At 42.3% G+C, this 21,591-nt stretch overlaps 1 protein-coding gene across 2 annotated transcripts in view; it reads left to right on the top strand.

Annotated features, from left to right (window-relative positions):
- MAPKBP1 (mitogen-activated protein kinase binding protein 1) overlaps positions 1-21,591 on the top strand; it is a 103,777-nt gene that overhangs the window by 66,003 nt on the left and 16,183 nt on the right. For both annotated transcript variants that reach the window (XM_064512598.1, XM_064512597.1), the window contains 13 exons: positions 621-805; positions 916-1,007; positions 1,401-1,526; positions 3,274-3,344; positions 3,801-3,922; positions 5,076-5,151; positions 7,936-8,047; positions 8,741-8,804; positions 11,752-11,877; positions 18,320-18,468; positions 19,175-19,224; positions 20,083-20,319; positions 21,297-21,466. In XM_064512598.1, coding sequence (XP_064368668.1) covers positions 621-805; positions 916-1,007; positions 1,401-1,526; positions 3,274-3,344; positions 3,801-3,922; positions 5,076-5,151; positions 7,936-8,047; positions 8,741-8,804; positions 11,752-11,877; positions 18,320-18,468; positions 19,175-19,224; positions 20,083-20,319; positions 21,297-21,466 — 1,580 coding nt within the window. The remainder of the gene's footprint in view (positions 1-620; positions 806-915; positions 1,008-1,400; positions 1,527-3,273; positions 3,345-3,800; positions 3,923-5,075; positions 5,152-7,935; positions 8,048-8,740; positions 8,805-11,751; positions 11,878-18,319; positions 18,469-19,174; positions 19,225-20,082; positions 20,320-21,296; positions 21,467-21,591) is intronic.

The raw sequence follows: 21,591 nt of genomic DNA, 5'->3' as shown, positions 1-21,591 counted from the left end.
CAAGAGGGCTGTTTCTCCTTTTTGCCATCTCTGTAATGTGTAATCACTTTAAGATTTGTTTGAAAGAGGTGTACTAAATGAGATAGAGGTTGGATGAGAAAAATTTTAAACTCACTTCATCTGTGTAAGAGTGAGGATAATTGTACAGTCCAGTGATTGCCTCTCGACGTTTGCTTCCACTATCAGTTGTTTCGGAAGACCCATGAGCATGGGTCTGCCCTTTCTCAGCAATATTGCTCATGGTGGAAAAAAGCTCCTGCATTCTCTGCCAGAGAGTTTTTAAAAGGCATGGGCTGTCTTGGGTGTTCCCTAAAAGTCTTCTAAAGTCCTGCTCTGGTTCCTGTTATGTTGTAATCACTAATCCCAGAGTTTGTCTCTGTGCAGGAGATTCTGTTAGCTTCCAGAACCAAGGGAAATCTCTTGCAAAGAATGATCGTGACACAGCTGTGCAACTTCCCCTTTGATATGAAGAGGCTGAGTGCTTGCCCCCAGCCAAAAGATGCCACCAATGCCACACAGTTACTGCCAGCAAGAGTATACTTTTGCCAGGAGTCCAGTTTCTAAGGGGATTGCTTCACTTTAATAACTAATTAATATTTCTGTGTGTATTGTGTCCCCAGGACTTGATGAAAATCATCTATGTAGATGATAACACTCAGGTACTCCTGGATACTGATTATAACTCGGGCGGGAGTGCAGACAAAGCTGACACACAAGTGATGGACACGAAGGTGGGGATACGTACTGTGTGTGTGAGCCCCAGTGGGGAGCACCTGGCCTCGGGGGACAGGATCGGTACTCTCAGGTAATCTCATAGAGCTGCTTGGGCAGGATGAGGGCTGAATGGGTGTGAGACTAGAAACTAGATTTTGCTAATTTATTAAGCACACTGCATTCTGTGATGTTCTGTCTTAGGATATATGAGTTGCAATCTTTGAGGGAAATGCTGAAGGTGGAAGCCCATGACTCTGAGATCCTGTGTCTGGAGTACTCCAAACCTGACACAGGTAAATGCAGTTGAGCTGCTTTCTTTTTGCATATGAATGTAGTGTTAAACAACTCGGAATGTGCAGCCATCATATGTCAGAACTTTCCAGTGGTGAACTACTCCCGGATTTCAGAGCAGACTTGTAGCATTGGACTGGCAGAGCCAGACTTTGATAGACTTCTTTCTCATACTCTTCCATGGAATATCATAGGTGGAGACTGAGACTCGTTCTGTCTATTGCTGTGGCATGAAATCAAGAGGCATTTTATTTTGTCCGTTCATGCAGTTAGCTATGGCATAATGTTTTATCCGTAAGATTTCTTGGGAAGCTGTCTTAAAATGGTGACTGGAAGAGCAAATGGTTTTTCAGTAAAGGTCTCTTTACTGAAAAACCCTCTTTAATTTTTGACAGGGTTAAAGCTGTTAGCCTCAGCCAGTCGGGATAGATTGATTCATGTCTTGGATGCTGGAAAGGACTACAGCCTGCAGCAGACCCTGGATGAACATTCCTCTTCCATCACTGCTGTGAAGTTTGCAGGTAGGGAATTGTGGCCTTCCTCCAAAGCTGGATTTCAGCACTGCTGCTGTCCTATTGTAGCTGTAAAGTAATCTAAACTGCTTAAACCCTAGGGCAGGCTAGGCTGAAGCTGCCACTGCTTTTTTGTCATTCTCTGTAGTCCTAACAAAAGGTGATATTTGATAATACGTGCTTTCTTTTCCCTTTTGTTTTTACCCTCTCCTTCCCCCTGCCCCCACTCAAAAAACCTCTCCTGGTTGAAGTTCCCAGTATTTCTTTGGAAAACTGTTTTCTGTAATGATTCACTCCCTTTACTTGATGTCAGATGGTTACACCTGGTTCTTATCTCAGCAAGGAGAACAGTGGAGCAGGGTTGTCTTCAAAAATTATTTGTTTCAAGGTTAACTGATCAGAAGTACATTTGTCACGGCAGACCAATGTTAGACTTTCCATTCTTCCTAATGGAGCACAGCGCTTCCCCAGCGCTCAGAGTTACTACTGGTGGTCAAAGATGTCAGTGTGGTATGCTGCACTATTGCCAGGGAGCAGCAAGGGCTAGCTGTTCCACAAGGGAAGGGGAGCCAGGAGCTGAGGGTGACAGGAGGGCAGGTGGCAAAAGTAGTGACCTCACTGCAAGAGGGCAGTCCCACAGTACCTGAACACGGTGGAGCAGATCAGGTCCAGTCACAGTAACCAGGTTCAATCAATAGCCAGATCACCAGGCAAATCTACAGTGATGAGACAGGTCCAAGGTCAATCCAGGAAGACAAGTGAGCCAGTCGGGGTCAAGATCAGGTTCAGAGACAGTAGCCATGGTCAGCCACAATCAGTGATCGCCAAGCAAGTCCATAGTAATAAGGCAGGTCTGAGTTCAAATCAAGAAGTTGAGTCCATCCAGAACAGCTGGGTACATGGTCAGGCACAGGTATGGCTGCGATGCTGCTGCAACATAGCTCAAGTGGGGTCCAAGGATGAAAGCCTCAGCTTAAAAGCAGCTACTGAGTGAAAGGCAGGGACCTTGCTGAGGCTTCTTAGCTGTTTGGGGGAGCCTCCATTGAGGTTTCTTTCAGTTTTTTCTCAAGGAGCTCCAAGGCCAGTCAAGCTCTGACAGCTCTGTCTTATCAGTGAGCTGGCCTTGAATGCAGCCAGCTGAAGTCCTAGGAGGTGGAGGAGTGCACTGAAGGCCCTGGCAGCTAAGACCAGTGGGCTAGTCTGTGGGCTAAGTGCAGTCCTGCTCTAAGTGGGTACAATGGCTTATGTGATATTGGATCCATTTTCATTATGTTGAGTTTTATCAGGTTTTGCTTTGCTGAAGGAGCAGATGATTGGTAACAGGAGTGCTTGGGGAAGGAGGAAAATCTGACCCTTCAGTAAGAAAGGGCAGCAAGAAACACATCATTGACTTAGAGGACTGAAAAGTGCCTATTGTCTATTTTCAGCTCATTCAGCGTGAAACTGCTTTTTTCCTGTCACATGGCTAAGAAGTGCTCTAATATGAAGAGAACAGGAACATGAACATAGTACTGGGGAAGAAGGCAGAATTCTATCCTCATCTGTTGCATGAGGCCTCTGTATTAAGACCTCATGCACTTTGAATGTTAACAAATGCTATTCTCAAGAAGGGGCTTCTGCTTTGCTGCAGCCTTGTAATGCAGTAGGAGTCAAGTCTTAGCTAATCAGGACTGGAATAAACCATATAGATTTAAGCAGTTCTTTCATCTCTGTATCTTTGTTTATCTTTTGATCGGCTCCTGTCTCTTTGTTCCAGCTAATGATGGGAAAGTGCGAATGATTAGCTGTGGGGCAGACAAAAGCATCTATTTCCGCACTGCACAGAAGGTAACATTATTACAGCTGTTGTATACTTCTTTTAATCATCTCTCCACAAGGGAGCTTTTTAAAGAGTAGTATCAGTCTCTCTTTGAGAGTTTGCTGCTATTTCATTCTCAATATCTTCTACTGTGACTCAGTGCAAGAGACTGCATTAGGAGAACTTGTTCTGTGAAGCATGCAGCAGCTCCCAGTCTGACCTCTCTCATCAGGAGGCAACGTAGAGAACTGTTAGGATATCTGCTCCTCTTCCTCTGTGTGAGGACTGTTGTAAGGAGTGGTGGAAGAGTATGACTGGAGAGAGGAGTTCATTGTGCCTCCAGTCCTGGTTGCTCCCAGCAGGCCTCTTTAGTGGGAAGGAAGGGTTGGTTTGTGCTAGCTGCATGAGATGACTTGTCTCTGTTTACAAGTTTTAAATAATGGGTTAACTCCTTGGCTTTGACACAGTTTTTACCCTATGCTTAGACAGGAGAAGGAGTTCAGTTTACCCGAACACATCACATTGTTAGGAAGACCACTCTATATGACATGGATGTGGACCCCAGTTGGAAATACGCTGCTATCGGTTGCCAGGACCGTAACATCAGGTTAGTTCACTTGTCTCAAGAATATTCTTGCAGCCATAAACGAATTTGCCAAGGTGTTCCCTCCCCCCCATCACTGTTCTTCTAGGTTCTTTGCTACACCATTTCAGTCTGATCTGCCTTACCTCAAGCTCTGAAGGATGAACTCCTCTTTTGCCCTTACTGATGAAAAGCTGTGGATATGCTCGAGTGTCCATGGGACTCTCAGCTTTTTGCTGGGCTCCTCCATAGAGCAAGGCCTTTGTCCTGGGGACAGCAAGTATACCTGCCGTAGCATGTCACTGAGCTGTGCGGCAAGAACTCCTCCCCTGTGGTAATTTTTGCCTTTAAAAGTTTGTCCAGTGAGAGGCTGTGACTTCCTGTGAAATATCTGGGACTGAAGGAACCTAAAACTGAGCCAGGTGTGACTGTCTTTTGACAAGTGGTACTCTGTGTTCCATTTTCTAATCCATTTCTCCAATCTGTATGTCTACCTGCATCTCCAAAGCAAAGGAGACTCTAGTCCTGCAGAAAAGTCTCTTGAAGTATGCTGGTGAGATGTTGAGAGTTTTGGACATAGTTAAATGTCACCTGTTTTTGTAACCTGATGTAAATAAAGGGTCTTGTTTCTCTTAGCTCTGTCTTTTAGTATGAAGGAGCCACAGGTATTTTTATAGCAGGGAGGACTTGCTGGAGCTTAGTAAGTGCCATTCCTGCTATGTTACCTCTGGCTGTTACTTGGTGTGACAAGGCTTTCTCTCTCCCATCTGACTTCTCCTTCAGTGCCATGGTGCTAAACTTGTTCTTGGTTATCAGCCTGAGAATCAAACCTAACTTTTAATTCAGATAATCTATTTGGTATTTTATTGTGCAATCTTGGGACGCTGCATTACTTCCTGGCTTGGTTGTTAAACCACTTGAATGATTGGTGGCTATAGTTCATAGATGTCGTAGCTTCACTTCGTGTAGCTTGGCCCTGTGCCCTCTCTCTCATGTGCAATGAGGCCTGGCATGAGGAGCAGAAAAGGAAAAGGATCCTGGTGACAACAGTCACAGAGCAGTGCATGGGCATAATGAGTGATGTTATCTTATGGCCTGTGCATGGGCATAATGAGTGATGTTATCTTATGGCCTGTGCATGGGCATAATGAGTGATGTTATCTTATGTCCTCCAAAGGGTTTTCAACATAAGCAGTGGGAAGCAGAAGAAACTTTACAAGGGCTCCCAAGGTGAAGATGGTACTCTCATCAAAGTAAGCTGTTACAAATTCACTTTCTTCTCCCTTTTCCCAGGTCGTCTGAGTGCAGCTTGGGGCTTAAAGTTAGGGATAGATCCAGACTGCAACGGTGTTTGAACTTTTCTTGTCAGTTACTTAGTGGATTACTTGAACTCCACTTCTTAATTAATGTGCATTAATTTTTAAACATGTATTTTAAAATGGTGATCTCAGAGACTGGGCCCTCAAAGCGTGAACTTAAAAAAAAATAAAAAATAAAAAAAAAATCCAGCTTTGTATGAAAATAAACTCAGCCAACAGCTGCTCTTAGCTGGGCAGTGTAAAGCATTTTACTGAAAAAGAATGAGAAATCTGAATGCAGAAACTCTTCTTTTTGCTTGGCGTATACTTTTTCCCTTCATCCTTAGAGGCTGGTAATACATTTTGATTCCATCAGACTAAACCGTGAAATGGATGAATAAATGATGAAGCAGGTGTATAATTTCTCTCTGTCCTGTGTCTGAAGTGAGGCAAAGGTCCACACTGTGATAGCAAGTAGAACTGCACCAGTATCCATGAAGAGATAATCTAGCCGAGATAATCTAGCCCATTTACATGTCACATCTCACAAAAACCAAGGGTGTTTCTCTCGAATGCCTCTGAAAAATAGAAGGCTTCCTTGACGCTTTCTTTACAGTTCCTTAAGTGCTTCTGGGAAACCAAATTGCAACTAATCCTTCCTTTACTTTCTGCTGCAGAAGAGCTCCTTCTGGCTTTCTTGATTATCTTAGGATTTATAAGCTGGAGCTGCCTATTGATCAGAGTTGGAAAAATTTGTGAAATCAGTGAAATGTCAGGTGGGTTGCCAGAGAACAGATGCAAGTGAAGCAGCTGAAGTGAAATTTCATCTAAAAGTAGATGAAATTAAGTGGCAACTGCCCAGAAAAGCCCATCTTCTCCAGGCAGCTTTGGAATGCTGGACAAACACAATACTGCTTAGACAGACTTTTTGTATTTCCTTGTCACCTGCCTGCTCAGTGTATCACAGCCTTGGGGTAGCACGCCCACTTCTACTACTCTACTTTGCTTCCTCTGATAAACAAGGTGTGTTAAAGATTAGTAATTAGGAGTAATGCCAGCGTACTGGGATGTGGAAGGGTTGCATTCTTGTCTCTATAAAGGGGAAGGACCAAATGACGTGGCCAAAAAGTGTCTCAACTCACCAAACAAGCTTCTCTTGTCATATTTGTTTTCACAGATTTTTTTTCTACTTTTTAAAATAAGTATTTTGTTCAGCTGAGCAGGCCAGCAGTATTACTGATGGCCATAAATAACTGGGTAAAAGGAAGAGAAAAGCAAACGACTGTGTTCAGTGTCACTTCTTCTGTTTCTGTACAGAAAGATGAGTTCTCTTGCTCTGCATCTATCTAATTCCTTTTCTCCCACAGCTTTTATAAGCCAGGGCAATGAAAATGAAAAATTAGTGCTATATGTTATTGCTGTTAAGCTCAGGAGCTTGATTATATCTTTTAAGATCACCAATCATGAAATGTTGCTCGGAGCTGGATTTTTGGTTTTTAATATCCTTTGTTTTTTTTTTTTTTTCCCCCACGAGTAGCGTAAGCGGGGAATCTTCCCCCCCCCCAGCATTGCTTTATTCATTTTTAGGACAATTATGTAAGCAAGGGATTACAGTTGTCTCTGGAATTTAAACTTTCGTGGAGTGTTGTTCTGAGATGATAACATGCATTACAGTTTAACAATTGGAACCCAAGCAGTGATATGTGAAGCAGAAGATGCAGCAACAAAACAAACATAACCAAAAATTATCTAAACACCCTGCATCCTTTAAAACAAACACTTTCACTCTTGGGTCCTTGAAGTTCTACAGAAGACAAAGCAGAATATTTGCTGTGCAGTGCTGCTTTAGACCTAACAAGGCATTTGGATCAGGTTTTATTGCTTGATCCAAGATAAATCAATACAGGGATGTACATATAGACAAAACATGGGAGCTGTGAACACTGGAGATTTGACCACATCATCAGCAAAGATATTTTTTCTGCAATGTTGAATTCTTTGTTGGTTTCTGTCCTCCAGGTTGGAGTCTTTTAATATTTCACTTAACTCTCCCCACTCTAATTTTTGAACCAAAGACAGAAGAAACTGAGTTCCATTGAAAATAAGACCCCAGTACTTAAAAGGAGATAGGAAGGAGGTTTAAGTCTGTCCAGACTGGTGATGGTGCCTTCGTGGTCACAACAGCATTTAATATAAGGGCCTTTAGTCTCTGATAAGGTCGGAGATAGTTTTAATAGTTTAATCATGTTGTAGGCTTTTTGTTCTGGGATGCTGAATAGCCTGGTACTAGATCAGAGTCTTGTGGGAGCAACTTGCATTGCTGTTGATTATTACTGCCCCTTGCTGTAAAGATGAGCCTGGTTCCCTGTGATGCCCAGCTGCCTCCCTGTGGGATGGTACGGGGGATTGCTTGCAGCCTTCAGCTCTCTAGTATTTCTTGGATTCATTCAAGCAGATGGATGAGGTTCTTTAAAGTGGGAGGACCAGACAACCTAAGCACTGCCAAGCAGAGGACCATGGCATATTACTTGGATAGACATATTGAAACAGAGATGAAAAATATAAAATTTCAATATAAAATATTTTATAAAATAGATTTGTTCTGGACTGAGGGCCTAGGCAAGTGTTGAATTCTTTCTGCGATGAATCTGCCACTGTCTTTGACATTCCGAACAACTTTTATGCAGCTTGAAGGCGTTTTCTCACCAGATCTTTGTACTTCTGTTGTCTCCTAAACAGGTGCAAACTGATCCATCTGGTCTTTATATTGCAACGAGTTGTTCTGACAAGAACCTCTCCATCTTTGATTTCTATTCTGGCGAGTGTGTTGCTACCATGTATGGGCACTCAGGTAGGTCATGTAAACTTCTGGAAATGTGTTTTCTTGCTGGTGGCTATATAGTAGTGTATGATACTAGACAAAGCTTTTTGAAGGTCCCTCCCCCTCTCTCCCAAATTTTTAAGCATTATGGCTATTTTTGGCCAGCTTATAGCTGGTTGAAGTTTCAATAACTTACTCCATTGCAATTTCAGCTTTTTTCTGTTGCATTCCTGATATATTAAATACACACACGCACACACAGGCGCATACACATACTTGTGCGAGCGGGTGTGTACACATACATACATTATATATATATAAAAAATATATTAAAAAAATGCCTGCCAGACTTCATTTGTTTATACAGTTTTTCTAATGGCCTATAAGGTGGTCTGTGTGTATGATTTTTTTGTTTGTTTTTTTGGATATATTAAATTTCTTTATGAGATATCCTCAGCTCCTACTATGCAGGCACTATTCTGTTAGGCAAGAAGACATTTCAGTTGTCATGCTCTTTTTGTCATACGGTACCCTTTTTATGTTAAACGTGGATTCTGCGTTAGATGCATGTGGCAAGTAAGGCATACTGACCCAGGAAATATGTTGACTTTGATCAGAATTCGAATAGCTGATCTCAGCCCAGAAAGGCTATTTGGCTAATGATATGTGCTGCTTATGAGAATAATTCAAGGGTGTTTTTTTCCTGTTCTTTATTTCACACAGAGATCGTAACTGGGATGAAATTCAGTAATGACTGCAAACATCTGATCTCTGTTTCTGGTGACAGGTAAGAAGGCTTTGCTTATCTGTGATATCAGCTCATGCTATCTCACACTAGATTTAAAGTGCCTCCAGGAGGAAGGTAGAACTTTTTTGGAGAGGTGTTTTATGAAGTTCAAAGTAACCACAGAACTTTCTGAATCCTAAATGTGAGCTGTTGGTAAAGGTTGCAGAACTTTATCGTCCTTCCATGAAATGAGAAACCCATGTAAAGTGCAACCCTTGTGGTTTTCAGAGTGTAGGTACAATTTCCTACTAATATTACTTGGAAAGCAGCTGAAAGGAGACAAGGATGTGGCCCGGTTCCTTACCAGCCCCCAGATCTGGGAGCTGGGCAGTGTAATGCAGCTCATGACCTTCTGGAAAGCGGTGCCAAAGCTTGGTCTTGTGGCGCTCCTGTGCGTGGGGTTTCACGAGCATCTTGCTGCTGCCAAAAGGGACAGATCTGTCCCCACTCTTTGCTCCTGTCCATATCATCCTCTTCCCTGCTCCCCTAAGCCAGCTGGGGTGCTTGCCTGAGCCCTCAATAAGCTGATTCAGGTCACTAAATCAGCACCCTCCCCTCCCCCATCTGAGTTTTCTGCTGGTTTAGTGAGCTAAATCGGCTCCCCAAAAGCTGAAGGAATCACCACATGCAGCCAAAGGGAAAAAAGCAAGTATGTGCCTAATGTAATGGTTGTGAGGGGAGTGGACCCTCTGCTCTTGGAGTTGGTGGATGCTTAAATCAGCTGAACCTAATAACATTTCTCCCTTGAGAAACGATGCTTCCAAGAGTGCCATTTCAAGGCCAGAGCAGTTCACGTCCTCTCCGCTCTATTAATAAAACACAATTGAACCTGCAGAAAGAAAAAGAGTTTTCACAGGTTTGTTGTTAGAGAGCATACAATGTATGATCTTAAATTGCATTAGTTGGTTATTTCTGGCTTTCAGTAAAAAGTAAATGATTTGTTTTTCTCTTATTTAACCTATCATATGCCTAAATACATTAGGATAAAAGTTGCAGAGTGAAGAGTTCTCTTGTCTTGGGCTACTCATACCTTCCAGAGACATAGATGTGAGCTGTGCAGTGATCCTTTGATTAGTGCAGTGATCCCTAGTTGACTGTTTACATGAGACAGACAGACATTTTCTTCACCAATGATGTGGAGGAGGTAGATGAGAAGTGAGGAAGGGATTCACGAAGAACAGGAGAGGAGATAAGGAGAGGAGAAAGTGTTTTTCAAAGAACAACAGAGAAAATAGTCTATTTGCACACAGCAGCATGTGCAAAGAATAAAACTGAGAACAGAAAGAAAAACAGGTGAAGAAAGCACAAGGACTGGGAGGACCACGTGAGAAAAGTACTGCAAGGAAAAAAAGCTGCAGCAAACGGGGTAGGTGGGAGCATACTTGTGTACTGCTTTGTGCTGAATGCTAATGTTTTCATAAGTTCACATAGTTTGCTGCTTATCTCTAGGTTTGGTTGTTGTGGGGGTAGGATAAATGAACAGGCCAGATTTGCTTTCTGAATTGCATTTCCTGCTTTTCAGTATTGTCTCAGCAGCAAATCGTAGCTGCTGCTATATTCAATAGAGCTGCTGTTTGAGGGGAAGCAGCTGACTGCCCTAGGTTACCATAGCTCCCAGATGCAGTGCCTTAAAAGTCTTTTGACTAAAAAGGGCGGGGGGGGGGGGTACGACAGTGTTTTCACTGTGGAGGGGATGTCTGTATCTGCGTGACTTCAGTAGGTGGGAGTGATGTTCCTGAGTTTCGTCAGGAAGGGACTAGGGCAGACTGCAAGAAAGGAATTTTCCATTTTTCATTAAAAACTTTACAGACTAAAAAGAGGGGGTTTTTTGTTTGCTTTTGAGTGGGATGAAAATTCAACCTTTTAAAATATCTCCTCATGAGAGGACAAAAAAAAAAAAGATGCAGAACCTGCCGCAGGCATTCAGAGTCCTGGTGCTTGGGGTATTTGCCTCAGGTCTGAGAGAGCAAAATTTATGATCATTCTTCTAAATAGCAGAGCAATGGACTTCTGGCCAACTGGTGAGGAAGGTGGGAAAGCCCCTCATTGAAAACTCCTTGGTGAACTGGAGTACAAGTGTGGTGACACTGATGGGTCTTGGAGAACTTGATGAAATGCTCTTTGGATTCCGAAGTAGCTTGCAGGATTTTATAAATGAAAGCAAAAGCACAGCTTCTCTTTGTCTATGTAATTATACCCATCTAGACAGGGAAGATGGATGAGATGAAAAGAACCAGTTAGCACTGAGGTTAAATTTCAAAAAAATGTTGGTCATTTTATTTTCTAGCAATTTAAGATGAGATACAGTATTCTCTAATGTGATGAAGAGTTTCACTTTTTAGCCAGATTTCCACAGAAAATGAGACCCATGAGATCACAGTGTTTGTTTCCCTCTCTTAAAAGCTATTAATCCATTGACCAAGTTCAATCAAATTCTGTAGAAGTTTCATGGAGATAGTCCTAGTAGAGCAATATTAGGAATACTCTGACTGCAAAAAATGCTACAGCATAATCTTAACCATTGTAACACCACAGCAAATCTATGGGAGAGGCATTAGGAGGGTCTTGCCCAGAGAGGAAGTTGCAGTCAGAGGTTAATCAATGCTAGAAGATGCAAAAGACATCTGTAGAGAGTCAGGCTCCATTTTTCCTGCTGACCATGGAGTGACTTTTGTATGGCATTTCCATCAGCAGCTGGTCAGATAGTGAAATAAAGGTGTAGGATCAGGCATGAGTCTGTGCAAATACTTCTGCCATCACTCTTGTCCAGAGGAAGTCTTTGCAGGCAGGTTGACCTTTTTGTCATGAGACTTGTGATGGTATTCAGTTTCCATAAAGCCATGTCTGCCACAGACGGAAGGGCTCTTGTTTGCCTCTGCAAAGGGAATTGATAATGACTATGAACTGAACTATGACTTAACCTGAGCCTTACCTTTCCCTCTTTCAGCTGCATCTTCATATGGCGTCTGAGCTCAGAGATGACCATCAACATGAGGCAGCGACTATCTGACATGAAACAGAGAGGGAAGCAGGCAGAAAAATCTCCTCCACACAAGACAGCTGGACTTATGAGGTGAGCATAGTGGACTGAGAAGATTTTGCAGGCTTTACAGGGTTTAATGTGAAAAGTGTGGGCAGTGGGATTGAACTGCAAGGTTTCTGCAACCCTTCTGTTGGGTTTGTTGTGGTACTGTGTTTTTTTGTTCTTTGTGTGTGTGTCCTTTCTTTGGATGTAGAAGCCTGACTGTGATCTTCAACAGACTCACCCAGTATTACTTCAGTGAATGCAATGTGTATGCAATGCCACTTCTCTCTTAATTTATTTTAATGATGTGATCAGAAACTTTTAATAAGCAGTTTACCTAGCAATACTAAGACTGGTACAGAGTATCCAATTAGGGAAGCCTTGATCCTTCATGAATGAAGTTCTCTGGGTATTGGCTGAAAATTTAAAGGCTATTTTCTGCAGTGCTGGTAGTGAAATACACCTGTGACCTATAAGCGTTTGCCATGCTGATCATAGTTCTGAAAGAGTCCCAACTTTCCCTTAACAGTTGTGCTGTTTCTTTGTTACCTATTTGCAGGACAGTTTAAAGAAGGTCACCTAAAAATAATTAATTTCCATGAGAAAAGTTCTTGCCAGTCAAATCATATTATTTCTTGCTCTGTAAACAGCGTATCTAAAAACAAACTACCACAGCCAGCAAACTGAATAGATCTAAATTTATCTGGTGACCTTTCTTTAAAAAGTGGTCCTTAAACACAGTCCCTGTTTTTAAACAGAACAAGACTGACAGGGGACTGTGGACTGTTAATGTAAAGTATTTGGCTTCTCTGCAGTTAGTAATTAGCTGAAACTAATTTGGCTATAAGCACTGCAGGAGAGAGATGTCTACAGTCCTCACCAAGCTGATATGGGATCAAAGTGGAGAAAAAGAATTCAAAGTTTTTGTTTTGTTTTTGTTTTGGTTTTGTTTTTTTAATGCTGTGCCCCACAGTTTTCCTTCTCCCAATGGCTCTAAGTTGAGTTCTGGATATAAACGTACCAAAGCACTGAAGGACTTTAACACATGGGTTGTTAGAGTATCACAAGGACCTTCCCCTCCCTTTGGGAGCAAAGTATGTCAGAACAAGTCTGTCTGCATACTTTTATTTGGGAAAATCTTGGTCTGCTCATTCTTGAAACGTCTGTTATCTAATATGTGCTTTCAGTAATGATGCTGGGAGAACTCAGTATTGAACCATGAAGCCTTTTTTTCTAGCCAAAATTCTGGAGCTGTCAAGCAATGTGCTTTTTATAGCAGTCTCTCCATCATTCCAGCAGCTGCAGCCTTGCCTTACTGAGGCTCAGCCTGTGACAGATGATCCCAGTTCTCTTCCGCATTAGGTGAGACTAGTTTCCATCACAGGCTCTTGTTGAAGGGCGGTGTTAGTGCCACGCCAACCCCAGCACTTTAATAAACTTGTTTGGTAGCCTTTTTGCAAGCTTGGAACCTTCTTGTCTGGTTAGCTTTGAAAGCTTGTTTTCAGTTTTGATCGACCACTGTGGTCATCGGATACCAGCAAAGACTTAATTCCAGAGCATTTTGGATTGGGACTTAATATGGAGGAAGAGCCTATTGGACCAGCATTACTGAGGTGGGAGAAGAGAAACTAAGGAACTTGAGTAAGAATGGTTTTTTAGATGCCCTGTCCCTGCTCTGCTTGTGTTTCCAAAGTCTGTCTGTGTAAGTTGCAGTGGAGAATTGGGTTGTGCCTTTAGGTGCAAGACTGTCTCCAAGGACTCAGTAATATAAGAAAGCTCCCTGCCTGGTGATGTGTTATTTTTTTACTAGATTTTATCTAGAATGGTATTGCTAGAATTTGCTGGGGGTAATGCATTCTACTAGTTTCTTAATATGGGAGTATCACAGGATAAATAATCAAAATAATACTGGGGCAACAAAGCAGAGCTGATGAGGCAGTGGGGAGCTGAAGGTTTCTAATTCAGGACGATGCTGTCTCTGTGCAGCTGTGACTGACACAGCAGAGACTGGCCCAGGTAAATAACATCTGGGACATGGAACACATAGAAAATGCTGTCCTGGGTCAGACCAGTGCTTAATGTAGCCCAGTGCTCTGTCTGTGACAGTAGCAATGGAAGGTGTTACTTAGTGAGATACCGTGTGAGCTTCGCTAAATGGACCTCTGTGGTCCATTCACCTCATGCTCCTCCAGCCTCCGTAATCGTAGTATTAGGGAGCTAAGGAGGTACATCTCTGCCTGTTCTCTTTAACATCTGTTCATGGACCCATTGTCCATGAATTTGTATAATTCCTTTCTGAACTTGCTGATATTCTCTGCTTCTGCAATCTCCCATGGTGACAGGGTCACTACTTGGTCACTGCTGTCTGTGGAAGGAAGCACTTTCTTTTGTCTGTTTTAAGGCACTTTCCTGCTAATTTCATCTGAAAGTCCCTGGTGCTCATATTGTGAGCTTTGCTGAACAATAGTTCTGCATCCAGCTTATCTGTAGCACCCATGTCTTTGTAAACCTCAGTCCTAACCTCTCCCCCACCCAACCTTCTCTCCAAACTGGAGTCCCCGCCTTTCTAGTTCTTCCTAATGCTTCTAGAGAGACTAAAGTTTCTTCTCTGAAGGATTTCTGACTCACCATATGGAACACCAAATCCCTTTGGAACTGATCTCACCTGCATGAACCTACAGTCCTTCCTAGTGTCCATCATAGACTTTAGATTTTGCCTCTGGTTGCACAAATTGCTGGTGTGTGCTTTTCCCTCGTCTGCTGGACTTGAGGAGCTCTGATTATTCAGGATAATAGAGCTTGTGCTCAGTTTGTATTGCTGATGCCTTTTGGTTTTGAAGTATTTACTGTTCTCAGAAAAGGAGTCGTGGAAAGGCCTTTTAATACAATTTTGATTTTGGTCCAAGTATGCATTTTTTTTTGTTTAGAAAACCTTCTCTCAAATTTTTGGAATGAAGGTTTTAAATTGATTTTACTGTGGAATGTTTACAGGGATTATAGCCTTGTTTTAGCCTTTTAGCAGAGAGTGTGTGTGTGTGTGTGTGTGTGTGTGTGTGTGTGTGTGTGTGTATATATATGTATATGTATATATATATATATATATATATATATATATATATATATCAGAGTGTATATATATATTTTTTTAATTTTAAAAGTCACTTTTTGTGTCTTGTCTTCGAAGGTCTAGCATAAACAGCCAATGATAGAAATGTTATCCAAATTATATTGCCTAAACTAGTTTTGTGTGTGCCAAGGAAGTGCTGTGTGCCCTTTGATTTATTTGGAAAGAAGAGCTCCTTATCAGTTCTCAGTGAGGCTGTGGTCCAGTCCAGGAAAACTGTGCAGTTTCCAAGGCTCAGAATGGGGCAGGCTTTTGATGCCAGATCAAAACTGGTGCCTGATTCTGTGCTGGGCTATTGCAGTTTTACACCAGGGAAATTTTAAAGTCAGCAGCACTGTGATCTTTCTGTGAGGGAAAGTAGGGTAACTTTCTTTTTAAAATCCTTAGGCATTTATGGAGAAAAAAATCTGCCACTGTGCATCCCTCATTGGATGTTAAATTTTGATAAGTAGGCCCCTAAAGCTGAGGGTTTAAGTAGCACAAGATCAGAGTGGGAATGTTGATAACATACCTCTTTTAAAGGGATAATTGCCATTTATGATTTAAGAAAAAAGGGGGTGGGGAGGGGGCAGGCAAGAAGGCTTAAATTCAAGACACATAAAAGAACAGGGTAGGCTATCATCTGATGTCTTACAGTTAGAACTCCTTAAAGACATGTGGCACTTTTTAAGTCTATGTATGTGTCCTAAGACCTTATGACTGAGGCCCTGCCATTGACCATGTACTCAGAAATGAGGGGAGCTAAAGTGCAACCAGCTCTGCCTGTCTCCACAGAATAAGATGCATGCCTGGGACTAGAATGGGAGAGTTTGCAAAGGAAGAAGAGCACGGACAATTGAAATCCTTGCTCTGAGTAAGACACATATCATGCAGAGTTTTGTTTTGTTTTTTTCTTCCTTCTTTCCCAGTGTTACCCGGGCATGTCAATACATGCTATTCTGGAATAGCTACTCTGTGAAACACACATTCTAGTGTAATGATGCTTCGCTGGGGTTTAGCTGAATCTGCTCTCGACAGAAATTCAGCTAAACTCCAAAGTTTTATTCCTCTACTTTCAGAATGCTCTCATATGGTGCTTATTTGGAAGCAGCTCCCATGATGCAAACCTCATTCTACGTTATTCTCACTTCCATCTAAACATGAACAAGAATTGAGGAGGAGTGAGATCTGTGGAATGAAGGGATTTAGAAGAAGAAAAAAATATGTGGAGAAAGGCCAGGAAAGAAAGGAGAAAGAAGTGAAGTCTAAATTAAGGGACTGACTTGGGCAAGTAAAATAAGTAGAACACTGAAGACCTTGAAAACCTAGGTCTCATTTTCTGGAATATCTCAGTTTCAGGTTGGTGGGCCTAAGATGCTTTTGAAAAACCCATCCAGTTATAAAATCACAGGAGTAAATTTGAAAAGCATATTTGAGTTGTAAAATGGAGGATGTGGAAGGGGGCATGAAGTCTTGCTGGAATAATGCAGGACAGCCTCACATTTGTACTGGACACATCTGACTTTATAATTTGTTTGGCACTTCCTGTGACATATGAAAGAAGCCAATTCAACTTCCAAAATACGTTTTGCATCCTGTTACTCAGCTCCTTTGAGAACGCTGGAACATGCCTTTTTATTTTTTATTTTATTTTTTGCTGTCCTTGCTAATTTTGCCCCACCTGACAGACAAAGACCATCTTCCTATTTGTAACATAAAACACATGAATAGCAATCCTCCCTTCTCCATTTACAGTAACGACAGTATGTGCAGGAATTTAACAAATGCATAACCTTGCCTTGCCACATCACCTAATCCGTAGTGAGGTATCCAACCAGTTAGATGTTAAGGATTGTAATAAACCAACCCTTCTACCTCAATAAACTCTATCTCAGCAACTTTGAACACAAGCAGAAAGACACTGTCAAAGTTGCTGATACAAAGTTAATATTGCTCACCATATATAAATATAATATGCCTCATAGGATAGATTAGGGCATAGCCACAAAGGTGCTGTAGATGCTTAAACTTTGATAGTATTCCCCTGCTCAGGCACAAGAGCATGAGGATGACAAGGTGGATATACCAGAAGACCTTAGGAAAGATGAAGAGACTGACAGGCCCAAATACCAAAAGTAGATAAGGGCAAACTGCATGAAACTGTTTCACTCGAGAAATCTACTGACTAAACTATCAGTTTCACTCTTCTTTTTGCAGAACATCTTAAAACTCATTTGAAAGTGCTGGGTAATTATTGCTCAGCCACTCCTAATAAATGCAGATTAAAGTTCTGCCACCACATGGGAAGAGAACAGATTAAAATACCATAACTACTACTTGCCATGTTCTAGTACTGCCTGCTGTATGTCAGCTGCAGGAGAACTTGGTCGTTGGCCAGGCTGCTCTGTATTTGGGGGATGAGCTATTTTTAATCTCATGAATAATGCTTGGCACTCAACACCAACTGCAATATCCTATAAAAGTAACTAATGATGTGTTTGGCACTCTAGCTCAAGGCCATGGAATGAGCGCTACTCTGATTTATTTGTTAGGGATTCTTCCTTTGTTCAATTATGTTTTATTTTTTCAGCTTGTCCAAAGTGGTTTGGTTCATTTGGTTCTGTTGATGGAAGGGGTGAGGAGAGGGAAGAGGAAAAGAGAGAAAGGAAAAATTGAGTTTAGTGCTGATAAGTGTCCTTAATTGGTATTGAGGAGTTCTGTGCTTGGAGTGCATCTGAGGTCTGTGTGGGAATGCTTGTCTGATCCACTTTGATTAAAGATCTGTCCAGAGTATGTTTTACATTATTCCTTAGGCCTTAAGGCTGAACAAGACGACACAGTGTTTTGATGTGTGGGCTGTATATGCAGATTCTGCTTGGTACGATTTTTGATGTGAACCTGTCTCTTACGTGATGATGTGCTAAATATCTACTTGATGTCAAGCAGGGAATATCTCTGTGATGTTTTTGATGTGTAAAATAGTTCCAGAGAGGAAATGCTTAAGGATGGGAAAAATACTTGCCTTCCAAAGAGGCTTTACTATCCTGGCCTTTTGAATTGGCAGGATCTGAACTGGAAGGCCAAGTTTCAGTTTCATCTGACTTGCTCTGGCTTCTTTACTTGTGATCTGGGTTCCATCATGCTTCCATACATACGAGCATGAGACGATTGCTGTGGCAGGCTCTCCACACCTTTGTGCAAGATTTAACTTGCACTGTTTTCCCAGAGATGGGTTTTGCTAGAGCCAGGGCTGTTAGGGAGAGATGAGGCAGCCTGCTGAATGTTCTGGATGGTGGGGTAAGGTGGCAAACTGGCTGGTGTCCGGATTGAAATGTTGGGGAGTTCTTGAGACAGACCATAATACTCTCTCCAATTTCTGCCTCCCAGGCATGAGTCCATCTCTGCCCTATCATCCGTGCCTGCGCTCTCATCAGACAGCGACAAGGACGGTGAAGATGAAGGGAATGATGAAGATGAGTTACGTGGGCTGCAGTCTTTCCATATTCGGTCGAACTGTGACACTGGGAAAGACTCAGGTATAATTGGGAGAGGGGTGTGGGCAGAGATGGAGAAAAATGACATGAATGTGAAGTGAGGCAGAGACAAGAGACACTGGGCTAGGGATAATGAAGTGCTGGCAGAAGGAGAAAGACTAAGGCAGGTACAGATGGACCGACACCAATCGATAATGTGGAGTTGCCCTTTCCAACATATACAGAGGCATAGAGTTTGGAGTTCTCTAACTCTAAATTCAGCTGTTCAATTGCCAAGCTTCTTGTTAGCTCCAGTTGGCCAGAGAAGTTTTGAATTAGTGCCCTGGGTTTAGGTCTACAGGCAATTAGAATTCTAAACAGGACAAGAGAACCTCACCAAGGATCCTAGGGATGCCTGATAAAACTTACAGTAGAGATTAGTTACCACTGTGAAATATTTTCACCACAGATACTGCAATGTGTTGGAGCAGGGATTTTTCCCTAAACCTTTGGTGGTCCACTGCCTTGTGGCAAGTGTTCTGCAGTGGATCTGGTGAATCAGTGGAAACGCTATATAAAAACAATGTCTCTCCATTAAACATTTGATACAAGGATTTGGTAGTTCATGAGAAAGTAAGCATTGGCAGTGGTCTGCCAGTTCAAAAGCTGTAGGAATGCTGCCTTTGAGGAAAGATTGGGTAAGAGATCTTTAAAAGGCTGACTGCTGGCCAAGGTTGCCAACAAGGTATATATCTTTTTCCCTTTTCAGATCCGGACCTTAGCTTCTCAAGAAGCCTTTCCCACTGGGAAATGAGGAGGGTGAGTTGCTAAGCTTTCAAGCTGTATTTCTTGTCATAAGGAAACTGGAAAAGAAATCCCCATGGAGATTAAAAATTTCATACTCACTGCTGGGAAGGGTGCAGCTGCAGTGGGAAACCCCTGAGAAGCCCCTATGTGAAGAAGGATTTGGGGATGGGAAAGTGGAGTCTAGTTAAGAGACAGTTTCAAGGGTGTCAGATGCAGAGGGATCACCACAAAAAATTGATTCTGTAGAACTGGAGTAGGCATAGCTGTATAGGTTCTTCTAATCAGTCCTTAGTTTCAGTGCCTGATAGGATATGAGATTTAAGACAGAAGTTATGAGAAATGCACACCTTGGAAGAAGAAGAGGATCCAGGCAGAGATATTAGTCCAGATGAAAAACTGCACATTTATCATTACTGTTGAGTGGAGTAGAGTCTTGATTTCTTGATTTATACCCTACTAATATTGTTAGACTTGGATCACATGCACTTTCCCACTGTTTCACATGTATGCATTGACTAGTTGCATCTTGCCTGTGCTGGATGCTATTAAATATATGTTTGGGACCTTTACATCAGTATCTTTACACCAGATGTTATACTTTCATCCCCTTCATTTCTGACCTGAATGTCATGTAGGGCTGAAGCTGATCATATACTTGTATCTGAGTGAGGCATTTAAATGTTCAGTCACATAAGAAGCCACAACAGAAGACTATCATCTTTACCTTGATGCCTTTAGCCTTCTTGTCTGACAGACAGCTTTGGGGCTTTTAGGGAGATGGATATATTTGTGTTTTGCTATATTTTCTCTTCTGTCTTTGCATCAGGAGAATTCTGTCCCTAAGACTGTCTGTTTTTCAATTTCCTTTAGGCCAAAGAGACAACAGCGATCCAGCGTTCAGAGGCAGCAGTGAGCAAGATGCCCCGGCAGCGTGGACGTTGGTCCCAGCCAACCAGCAACATAGAGATGACTGTGAAGTCCATGCTTGACTTACGTCAGTTGGAGTCTTTCTCTGTTTCCCGTTCTCCGAGTCGAGACTCGCTGTCCCAAAACAGCAATGGAGATGACAGAGAAGAGCAGGCGGATCTCCTTGTGCACATCAACAAAGTAAGGGCAGCGCTTTTCTGGGGAAATGAATATACTCTGAGTGTGTCCATCCTGTCTCTGTTTATTATTACATACATTTAGTACTACCTGACACCACTCTTCATGTCTCTAGAGAAAGCTGTAAATGCCTCCTGAGAAACCTAGTTCAGCTAATCTCTTGTAGCTAGTGCTCTGCAATGTGTGACTGTGGCTTTTCTGCAGTCTTGTAGCAGAGCCCGTATGGGATCAAGATTTATTCCCCAAAATGGGAAAGACCATGTGTTTTCTCATAGCTATTTGATTACTTGTGGCTGCTACAAGCTGAGAAGCTAAGCTTCAGATATGTGTGCCTTATTACCTCTTAGCTTGCTCTGCTGGGGTGCAGTCTCTTGACTGCAGTAGCAGCTGAATTGTGGCTCATATGAGGCCCTTAGTTGTGGGCTCTGCTAGATTATTAAATTATCTTTAGAAGCTATCCATGATGTCTGTATTTGTGGGTCACAGCAAGCTATTCATGCTCCTACCTTGGAAGGCTGATACCTGTTTTCCAGTAGCAGTCTGTCCTGATGCCTAACTTCACTAGGGTTTTTTCTGCCTTTCATAACTGTGTGATCGAGGAAAGGATTGGGTTCTCTGCATGCAGTAAGCCAGTAGATTTCAACTTATGGCCCCCAGACTTCCCTGAAGTATGTGTGGTCAGTCTATAAAAGGTAAATAAAGAGCCTGCTGCAATGTGGCTTAAATTTGTGATACGGGGTTAAAGAGGGATGGGGAGAGTCTGCGACTTCACCAGAGACATTTAAGGAATTGCGAATGGGAAACAAAATAAGAACCTAAAGCAATAGACAGTCTACCTTAGATTAGAAAACACAGCAGTCTTGTCTTTTGTTCTCATCTCAGATTTTTGATTGCATCCCATGCAGTAATATGTACATAGCACCTGTTGACTTGAAGGGAAAACACAGGTAATCTCTAGTCTTTCTATATTTCTGTACTAGGTTGGAGGCTCAATAGCTCCCCAAGACAACCGGTCTTGTGTGCGACCCCAAGTGATTCGGCTTGTGTCTTGTGAAGAGGGGATTTTCTCTCAGGAACTGGAGCCTTCTGAGAGTGAGGAGTGTGTAATCTACCCTGAGCAAGATGAGATCCATCCCACAGACCCTAGCAGGTTAAAAATAAAAATAAGCTCTCTGCTCTGCATGGCTCAGCTGTTTCTCCTTGTTTAGTTTGCCTGCAGCTTGTGTGGTAATTTAGATGAGCTGATTTATTGCCTGATTGATGCCAGGTTTAGTT

This window comes from Dromaius novaehollandiae, chromosome 5, assembly GCF_036370855.1.
Source record: "Dromaius novaehollandiae isolate bDroNov1 chromosome 5, bDroNov1.hap1, whole genome shotgun sequence".
Taxonomy (NCBI): domain Eukaryota; kingdom Metazoa; phylum Chordata; class Aves; order Casuariiformes; family Dromaiidae; genus Dromaius; species Dromaius novaehollandiae.
This window is presented reverse-complemented; position numbering and strand designations above follow the sequence as displayed.